A 10,950-nucleotide genomic window follows, 5' to 3' on the forward strand; every position below is an offset into this window, starting at 1 on the left:
AGTGATGAGTGCAGCCTAGCGCTCCAGCTTTACGTTACAGCACGCTGCTGGTTTGGCTCTATTCTTAATTTGAGGATATTCACACTTGTGGTGCACAGGGGAGGAAAAATGCCGCAATATGATAACAACCACAGCCAAAGAGCACCGCAGTACCTTTCTGGTACGGGCGTGCTTTCACAGGAAGCACTTTAATTAACCTGAAAGATGTCCCTGTGAGGAACAGTAACACACACACACATAGGAAGTCAGCCAATCCTGAAACTTTAATATTTAAAAGAGGTCGTTTATCATTGGTTCATTGTGCCACTGGGTTTAACTCTTTAACCCCCCCCCGCCCATTTGGTTTCTGATAAGTCGACTACACTCAGATTAATTATAAAGTAAAAGTAATAAAGGGTCACGTCAATTAACATGAAGCTTTGGCTTCATTTGCCAGTTCGTGAAAAACAACTGAAAACTCATGCTATACTGTACCAATGCCAAATCTTGTTTGTGATAAGAATAACGAAAATGGAATGATAACCAAATAAATCAGCATGGACTGTGGTTATTTTCTTATAACAGGCCATTAAAGGACAAAAAGCAAACTGGCTGGTGTATCACTACATTAGAGACAATCCCCCATATAATGCACAAATGTTTGTGTGTGTGTGTGTGTGTGTGTGTGTGTGTGTGTGTGTGTGTGTGTGTGTGTGTGTGTGTGTGTGTGTGTGTGTGTGAAAGAGAGAGAGAGAGAGAGAGAGAGAGAGAGAGAGAGAGTGTGTGTGTCTTTTTCACATGGCTTTTAGCTCAAATACCACATTTATTGGAATCCATGGTTGCCTAACTGTATTAATGCAGCAGGCACTATGAGCACTACTGTGAGCATCTTGCTTCTCCATTTGTGGTGAAAGCAGTAATACTCTGCTCTAAATGCGAGCTCTGTTAGAGCACTGTCCCTGCAGAAAGCCAAGAGGGCTCTTACAATATTCAGACCAGATCTAATCAGTTCAAAATAAAAGTTATTGTTTCCTGAGAAACAAAAAGTGATAGACAGTTTGTTAATGACTATCTATCTATCTATCTATCTATCTATCTATCTATCTATCTATCTATCTATCTATCTATCTGTCTATCTCTCTCTCTCTCTCTCTCTATCTCTCTCTCTCTCTCTCTCTATCTCTCTCTCTCTCTATATATATATATATATATATATATATATATTTATTTATTTATTTATTTATTATTATTTTTTTCAAACAATATGGGAAGGGTTACTTCCCTTCAAGGCTTTTCTACATGAAGTCACTCAAAATTAGTAAGACACTCTAACAAGGTGGATATGTGAAATACAATGAAGGGTAAGGTGCAAAAGGTCACCAAAAGCCTTAAATATCGAGTTTCCCCTGTTGCTATATTGTCAGTGGAAATAGATTTTCTTTATATATTTTTTTACATTTGCATATACATAACGTTACCCCCTTCATTGTGAACAAGCTGTAATGGTAGATTTAGTGTGTTCCTGTGTCTGGGAATGTCCAAGGAATTACAGTAACTTTCACAATAACAGAGAAGCGTGAGCAGGCACAGACTACACCTGAGCAATATATTGTCACTGTCCTGCTCTAGCCTGTAACTACTATCTGTATTTGCAGGAACATTTTAGAATATTCCTTCAAAGAATGCCTAACGACTGCCAGAAATTCTTTTGCAGGTTTTCTATATCAACAGCAAAGAGGATACATTTGCATATGCTCATCATAACACAGGTTCATTCCAGGTTTATTCACTTGTTTATTTATGATGTGCAAAGTAATTAAATCCATCCTGAAAACAAGGTGACCCCATGGAATCAAAACCAGTTTGCTGCTGCAATGTTTGGGCCCCTTCAATGAAATGAATTTAAAGATTATGATTTTGTTTTGTTAAAATTGTCTCATTTTTCTACACTTTATATCTCAATTTCATAATAAGAGCGTCACAAACACTGAACACTGAAAAAAGCATTACTGCAAGTCCTGATTTGGATTTCTGCAACATTTCCAGTGTAACATTATGACAGACAGCACCACTTGATGCTGGCTCATACTCAAAAAGATGCTGCAAATTCGGTATTTAGTTTGTAGACTCTACAAAGTGAAAGCACGCATATGTTTGGGGAAAGTAAATGACCGATTACAAAGCTTTTAGACTAAAACGTTTGCTTTTAATTGCTGTGACAGTTTTTATCCTGTCGCTGTGTGGTCGAAGTTTCACGACGAGATTTCGGGGAAGAATTCTGGTTCTTTGCACCTAATCAGTTTCTGTGAAACGGGAACTCAAGACAGTTTTACCTGAGGTGACTGAAAGATTCTTGAAGGCCAACAGGAAGGCAACAGGCGGACCATCCTAGCTGTGATCCATTAATGCTCCCCTGGCTCGCTCTTTTATGGGCAAATTGTAAGATCTGTCGTATTTTGCCACTAAATAATTCCCCATCACGCAAGTGAGCCTTACAGCGTCTGCACTACAGTCCTAAACCGGCTTAATTTTCCATTGAAAACAATAGGCCGCGCTAATTGATTTTAATGGCTCTCTCCGCGACGATGCGCCCCTTATGACTTGGAGAGAGGTCTTTAAGATTATTATTATTAGTATAATTGCCATTACCCCCACACTTTCCCTTTGCGAATGGGAGACAGAGAAAGAATATCTTTGCCCTTAAGCTGAACAAATAATTATTAGAGACTGGAAACAAACAGACGACCGTCATTCACACGCGCGCCCACTTGCGCGCACGCACGAACACACACATGTCTCTCCACCTTAGAGGGGACCCCCTCCTGGCGACCCTCATTCCCTCCGCCGCCCTCTTCGTGCAGCGTGCCGCTTGTAATTTATGCAAAATTAATTGATACATCTTTTATAATTGATGTGCTGTAAACTTAATGAGTAATTTATGTAATTAGTCAATTAAGGATAATTCCAGCATATGTTCCATATGCCCAGAAGGTGTGCTTTACAACTAGTTATTTGTCCAGGAGTTGGGTGCAAGCGAACGCTGCCGTAGACTACCTAATTAATTTTGTTATGCAGATCAGCTACGGTGTCTATTTAACGGCCCCCTTTGTGAAAACAGATTTAATATTGATCTTTCCCGGGCGTTTTAAGAGGATGCTTTTACCCGCCCTGGCCTCGGAGGGCCTCGGTGTTTCAAATCTCATTTTTCAGGCGCAGGGAAAATAGTTATTCGGAGAAAACAAAAAAACACAAGCGCAGCATCAACTGTCTTTTAAAATGTTCCCTCCTCGTCAAGCAAAGTGGCACTAAAAAGTCATTTTCTTTGCAATTACATAATGTCTTTAAAATATGCTCTCCGTTGACACGGTTGACCTTTTGAGTGGGCTTGAAGGACCGGGACATAACGGGAGTGATACACCGGCTAATTAATTGACACAGTTTTGAATATTCATACCTAATACAGCGAGCTTGCCCTTAATTACATTGTTGGACTTCTCTCTTAGGAGGCTAAATCACGGAAGGCTTAATTATTGTAATGTATTCGAGGGCCCACCGGGGCACCGCGGAAGACAGGAGCCGTCAAGGACCCAGTCATGACACCTGGCCAGAGGAGAAAAAACTACGAGGAGGGAGGGGGGCTTTTTGCGGTTCTCCGCTGAACAGAATTCAGAGCAGGGGATGAAGTTTGTTTACATCCTTGTAGGATTCACCAGAGAGTGTTTGAACAGACAGACAGCCGCCGGACTCCCCTCTCAGCAATTAATCAACAACAGCGCCTCTCTCTCTCTCTCTCTCTCTCTCTCAGTGTGTTTTTGTGTGTTTCTGTGCGAACGAGCTGGTGTAATTGAGAGCAGAAGAGAAGCGCACTGATGATTGTGCGCAAAGGAAGACATGATTTATTGTTGGCAAAGTCTGAAAGTGCAATCGAGCAAATTTAACAAAGATGCTGTATTTATATATTCTATTCTTTACTATTTGTTTCCTCGACTCGAATGGGGGAGATTTCAACGCAAATCCACGCTCTCCGTCACAGTTCTTTCACCGCAGACACACAGATGACAAGGCAGTCTTTATATGTGAAGCAACTGAACACTTTAATACTATAACATTACATGACTTCTGGTGCTGTTTAAAAAATTGCAGGAGAGGTCAAAGGTCAAGTTTATTCGCAGAGAAAATGCCACAAAACCTTTGGTGATTTTGTTGTCTTGCTCCAAGACATTTCAGGAGATTCGCCACTTTAAACGAAGATTAGATGTTAAAATCGGTCCAAAAGTGTCAATTTTGTCCTCGTGTACTTTACGTGGGAGTCTTTGATTGGTAAACAGCAAATTAGACGCAAAGGCATGTGCTGAACGCACATCCTCTCATGTTTATCCCCCCCCCCCCCCCCTACACACACACACACACACACACACACACACACACACACACACACACACACACACACACACACACAACACACACAGCCCTCTGCTCTCTCATGACGTGTCCCCTGAGTGTCTGGATAATAGATAATAGAGCTGGCGACCTGCGGGGGTCTTACAAAAACGGCGCTCATTGAGTGTGAGCGTCGCACAAGAGGAGAGGAGCCACATCACACACAGACAGCAAAGCAAACCGGCCTCTCATATCATCATTCAGCCGCCGTGGAAACAAGAGCAACTCGGAGGACTTCTCAACTTTTACGCACGGAAATTTGACATTTACGCACGATTTCAAAAGCATAATTTGACGAAGACACGGACAAAACCAACTTATTTACGGACGTGAGAGACTCTCGAGGATCTTACCTGAGCGGCGGGCCTTTGGGTTTCACTATTAATCGATAAAGCAGGTAATATAATCTGATGGCTCAAAGCTTTGGAGCAGATCAGTCAGATGGAGACTGATATGAAGACTGGCAAGTGAACTCGTAAAACAAAAACAAAAAAACGTTAAAAAAAACTTTAAAAGCATTTTTGTTCAAGAATTTAAACTTCAAGAAAAGAGTAACCAGCTATGCCTCGTCCAGGGAAAAACTCATACAGCGACCAGAAGCCTCCGTACTCCTACATATCACTCACAGCGATGGCTATTCAGAACTCAGCTGAAAAGATGCTGCCTCTGAGTGACATTTATAAGTTCATCATGGATCGCTTTCCATATTATCGAGAGAATACCCAGAGATGGCAGAATTCCCTGCGACACAACCTCTCATTTAACGACTGCTTCATCAAGATACCCCGTCGGCCTGATCAGCCGGGGAAAGGCAGCTTCTGGGCTCTTCATCCGGACTGCGGTGACATGTTTGAGAACGGCAGCTTCCTGAGGAGACGGAAGCGCTTCAAGGTGCTGCGTGCCGAGCATATGACCTGCAAGAGTTCCCCCATGATGCACTATTTCCACCATCACCACCATCACCCTGGCAGCAAGTTGGGCACTGCATCCAGCCACCACGACCACTCAGCCGCCCCTCCAAACGTGGGTCGCCTTCCTCACTTTCAGGGTTACGGGGGCATCACTTGCGCACAGCCCGGTGGGTTTAAACACCCATTTGCCATAGAGAACATTATAGGAAGGGACTACAAGGGTGTGATGGCCAGTGGGCTTCCCCTTACCTCGGTTATGCACCATCTGGGTTACCCGGTGCCCCCCCAGCTCAGCAGCATGGTCAATTCTATGTGGCCGCACGTCGGCATGCTCTCAGAGTCTATGGGTGGCGTATCCGTGCCAGCATCATCCGAGTACGCACCATTCAGCGTGTCAGCCAAGGGCCTGTACCACAACGCCAACGGGCAAACCCTGCCAGCCGTTCCAGTGCCAATAAAACCCACCCCGTCCCTGGGCCCCGTGCCGGGTTTGACGGGTCTGCAGTCCGGCCCGGCCCAGATCTGCTCACCGTCCTCACTGATGGAGAAAAGTGATCTGCTAGAGGGAAAAGGGAACCCTCTACACCCGGCCCTCCTGCTGTCCTAACCGGGTAAATTGCAGGCTATTTTTGAAAGAAAAGAAAAAAAATAAAGCGAGAAAGACATTGAGATTACCCGAAATAAGACTTATCAGAGACGACAAATAGATTACGTGCAGCTGTAAGAGCGTTGTAAAATTAAGTTTAACATTGTGCTGTGTAATGGATTTTTCATTAGACTCATGTTGATTGAAATCATGATTTATTTGCACAATTTGTGAGGGCATTTACCACATACTGTAATGTGGCACTGATAAATACAATCAGACTGGTAGAGATGCTAATCCCAAAGAAAGCTTTGATTTAGGAGACAAACAGTCCGAAATGATTTCAAATGCAAATCAACTGCTCTGTTTTTTGATTTTTGCTGTTATTCTACTTATTTTACTTCAATCATTGGCAGGCCTACCGGCTAAAGACAAGTAGACCTTCGTAATTTTTAATTAGGCCTGTTGCACTTTTTTGTGTATTCTCTAGCAGTGCATTAAAAATGTTATGCTTGTATTATAACACTATTTATCTGAAGATATTTATAAAGAACTTAAAACCAAATCCTTCGTGTTGTAGTTATTTAAATAACTGTTTACATTTGCACATCCTTTCAGGGACGACTGTGTTTGAAAAGCTGAGGAAAAAAATTCCAATAGACTCGGACATTCTTTTACATCAGTGGAAACAGACATTCAGGTCCCGACTTTTATCTATCAATTCCTCAGATGTGTAAATAAAGAAATACGTCTCTACCCTTATTAAATATTTTGATACTCTACAACAAGAAGTAATAACAAAAAGATCACTTCACATGCCACCTGTAGTTCTGTTTAATGCATAATAAATGGTCAGAATAATGAATTTATATTCCAGCTGTTTTTCTTTAAAAACATTATTTTCAATTATTGATTACAACTGATTACAGAAATAATATTAAATATATATTTGGCTCTAACTATGAGATATGGAGTACGAACTGTGAGAGTTAATATTTTTCACTGAACCAACATACGATGACATAAAAGTAATTTTTTACTTTTCTTCACTCTGGAGTCATCCAAGGAAGATCTAAACCCTCTTTGAACATCCAGTTCAAAAACAGAGCTGAATATCATATTACATGGTGTAACTGTTATATTTTAAGAGGATAATTTTAAGAATACTTATTATTCTATTTAAGAACAAAGATAGCAAAAAAAAAAATCTTGCTATCACCTTCCATAATTCATACTTAAGTGCACGCAATTGTCCACATTTGAGCATGTGTACATGTGCTGATGCACGCTGTGTTCAAGTGTGTGTATGATCTTCCAAAAGATGGATATGAGCAGCCAACATTTTGGACAGCAGCTCCACAACTTCAAAAGCAGGATCAAGTTTGCTCTTTTGTTTGTTCTGTTTAAGTCAAGCTTTGAAGCTTCTCCTCAACGGCAGCACAAAGCCCCAGGTTCAGCCCACTAAAAATGACTTATATTTAACCTCCTATCCCCTGTTTAGCATCCCAAAGGCTCTCACAGCCGACACTATTGTCACACCAGCCTCTGAACAAATAATTGAGATGCACCAGTGGAGGAGAGGCGTGGGAGTAAAAAATTAAAACCTATTCGGGTGTCATTGCTAACGAGCAGAATCTCCCTAATAGTGATGACCCTTATCTTTTCCTTTCTCATTCAATCCTTTTTATTTATTGTTATTTTATCACCATCATTTTGTTGTGTTATGCCTGACTTTTATTTATTTTATTTTATTTCTTTAGCATTTCTCTTTAGTTTTTTCTATCATGCCACCTCCTCTTTACTTTCTGTTCCATCTACACACACACATACACACTTTCTCTGCAGGGTGTCTGTAATTTCTAGTTAAAGGGAACTGAGATTTCTACAGCACACCCAAACTGTCTGTGTGAAAAGTGTGCCTGTGCCTGTAGGTGTGTGTGTATGTGTGTGTATGTGTGTATGTGTGTTGCTTTAATTCCCTGATCAGCAGGCCTCAATGTCTTTAATAGTCCTCACTGCATTAGTGCATAATTAAATGCCACTAATTAAGACACAATAAGAGGAGTAATAATGCAGCCATTACTACCCTCCATGATCCTCTGTCTTCACAACACCGGAGTTGGATGCCTCTGGAATCATAATATCACATGAGCTCCCCTAATGTGCACATGTGTTTATGTGGAGGGGTAATAGGTGGTATTTTTGCTGTTCGGTCTTATAAGTAGGAACTGTGCTGGTTGTGTCAAAGCATTTAAAAGAATATGTTAAATGATTTTCAGCCTCAAGAGCAGGTAGTAAAATAGAGAAACAAAATGCTTTGGATGTCAGCTGAGTATGTATACCGGTTATAATTTAGATTACAAACAAAAATCTGTTCTGGCTGTGTGTTTTTGTTTTATATGGTAATAAAAAAACATATTTTTGATAGACTTTCTTAGTTTTCTCAAAAGAAGCAAGTGCACTGCAAATATCTCTCCACTCTGCTGTGATGGTTTAGCAGATATAAATTTGAACCTGATGCTTAATGTCAATAAACTGCAGAGTAATTTCATTAAATAAATTTTAAAAATTAATATGGTTTACCTCTTTCTCCAAAATGAAAATGTAATAACCACTGAGTCTCCTGTTTCCCGAGAGCATTAAAGAAATTTGTCTGCTGTGTGCAAATCCACTTACTTCAATTGGAAAAACATAAACTAATTATAAAAGCATAGAAAAATTGTAATTAACGACTCTTCTGCAAATAAAACTACATATGGAAGAGCTGAAACCTGGAGCTTTTTTCTCTTTAGACACTTAAATCAGCACAGGTGCACACTCCAGTGTAACACAGCCATTCCCAAAAGCTGAGGCATAAATAAAAGGCATAAAAGGCAATTAAAGAAGGAAAACAACTTATAAATATGTCCTAAAACACTGATCACTTACGACAAAGACCATATTCATACCCTGTATATTTTTATTATTTTTTTTGGAATTTGATTTAATTTGAACAACACAGTACGACGCTACATGAATTAATTTTAGCACTGATAAAAACATACCTGGAATTAATATGGGCCAACTCTTAACTCGGGACAAATGGTTCGACGTGTGAAATGTGAGTGTAAAAGAATAAAATGAGTCCTGTGAATGAATAAAACATTTAGGTCAGAGGTGGTTCACAGTCAACCCTCTGAAACATAACGTTGCGATCTTGAATAGAAGATGATGCATTAGTGGTAATTACCCGCACTTGATAGGGGCCAGGGTGACAAATTCTACATGCATTTTTCCTAATGATCAGTGAGGACAGGCCATCATGATGAGCAGCTTAATTCATCTGATCTGATGTGCTATTTCTTACTCATGCACACTGGCACACGCGCAAACCTTAAATATTATTCTTTGTTCCAGACAGCAGTCTTTTATTCAATATATCAGAACATCAGATGATTTAGAAATTTGCTCCAATTTCTTTAAACCTATAATTGTCATACAAGGATTCATTGTTCATCCACAGCTTGACTGACCATTAAAAACATCAGCAGAGCCATTCTAACTATAGATGGAGGTATGAAAATACATTACAGCAAACTCCTTGTTAAAAAGGTCTTTTTAATCACAGAGATAGGAAATCACATAAATGTCATGAAGATGTTATTATTAAATGTTAAAATTCAGTGATTTGTTTCGGAGTTTGCAGAAATGGGCTTCAATGATGGGGAAAAAATTGTCTCAAGCCTGCTACGTTTTCTTACTACACTTTTACCTGACGGTAAATGGAAACAAGAAAGAAAGAAAGAACGAAAGAAAGGCTATGAGAGATGTACACTGAACTTGTCAGTGGTAATATTATGACTTCTGATGCAATCTGAAGAGAGCTGTATCTGAAAATTAATCAGCTGCTCCTGGCATTCCCTAAAACCCGACTGAAAACCATTGACAACCGAGCCTTTCCAGCTATCGTTCCCAAACTGTGGAATGATCTCTCTGCCCATGTTAGGATGGCCTCCTCATTGCCTCTTTTTTAAGACATGCTGGTAAACTCATCTTTATTCTTTGGCTTTTAACTCAAAGTGAGGTTGGTGTGCTCTTACTTTCTATTTATTATCAATACTGTTGTTGTTGCTGATTTGTTGTGTGGTGTTTTGTGCCTTCTATAACACTTTGTCCAATTTGTGTGTGCTTTGTAAATAAATTGGTAATGGTAAAATATATGGATTACATATATTCTGTATATGCCACTGAAAGATAGGGGTACAACAATGGGAATGTACAAGGAGTCTTTGGAGGCATTTATTGCACTACTAACATACGCATACAGATCAATCTGGCTGCACAGAGCACTCACACTCACACACACTTGCAATCTTCACAAGAAAGAATACAAAGTGAAGTTTTAACTCTTTCATTACAGAAAAGATTAAATACTGTTACAAAAGAGAAGGAAAAGACTTTCACCTGAAACAAACTCATTGCGTGGCATCTCATCGTATCTCTTATTTCCTCCCCGAAACTGATTTCTGATTTGTGTTGTGAGAGTGAACACATAGGCTTTGTCACAGGAGAGAAGATTATCAAATATCATGATCACCAAGGTTCAACTGGTCGTCATACCAGCTTATCCAATTCAGGGTCGGGAGGGAGGCTGGAGCATATTCCAACTGCTGTAGGGTGAGACATGTTCGTCAGCATATAGACACTACATGAAATAATATTCAACACTTGCAAGAAAGGAAACATACCAGTGATAAGAAAAATGAGATTTCCACACAGAGTAATACATTTGTGAACACATCATACCGTTTATTAAAATATATTCAAATTAAATATACTGAAGTAAAGTAAATTGCAAAGGAGTTCCTTATGGATGACTAAATGAAGTTATTAATTTCATAATTACACTGAAGCTGCTAAACTTGTCTTTTGCATTAACAAATATAAAATTTGGATTCATAAAAAAGTAGATCTGATCTGTCAGCATCTAACAACCCAGAGAGCTCTTCTTAAAGCACGAGAAATTATGTCAGGTGTAATTGATCATGCTTAATT

The 10,950-nt window shown here is 39.8% G+C and overlaps 1 protein-coding gene across 1 annotated transcript; it reads left to right on the top strand.

The window, feature by feature from the left end:
* Positions 1–4,583: 4,583 nt before the first annotated feature.
* Positions 4,584–6,403, top strand: foxb2 (forkhead box B2). The gene has a single exon (XM_086312925.1). It carries the CDS (start codon positions 4,981–4,983, stop codon positions 5,935–5,937), a length of 957 nt encoding a protein of 318 aa, XP_086169051.1. The 5' UTR covers positions 4,584–4,980; the 3' UTR covers positions 5,938–6,403.
* Positions 6,404–10,950: the final 4,547 nt, after the last annotated feature.

This window comes from Aulonocara sp. 'chitande type north' Nkhata Bay, linkage group LG12 (genome assembly GCF_057382095.1).
Source record: "Aulonocara sp. 'chitande type north' Nkhata Bay isolate Kocher_YH1m ecotype deep benthic linkage group LG12, A_spYH_male_GT1.1, whole genome shotgun sequence".
Classification (NCBI taxonomy): Eukaryota; Metazoa; Chordata; class Actinopteri; order Cichliformes; family Cichlidae; genus Aulonocara; species Aulonocara sp. 'chitande type north' Nkhata Bay.

Coding starts and splice junctions, on each gene's coding strand:
- foxb2 (XM_086312925.1), top strand. CDS start 4,981: ATGCCTCGTCCAGGGAAAAACTCATACAGCGACCAGAAGCCTCCGTAC.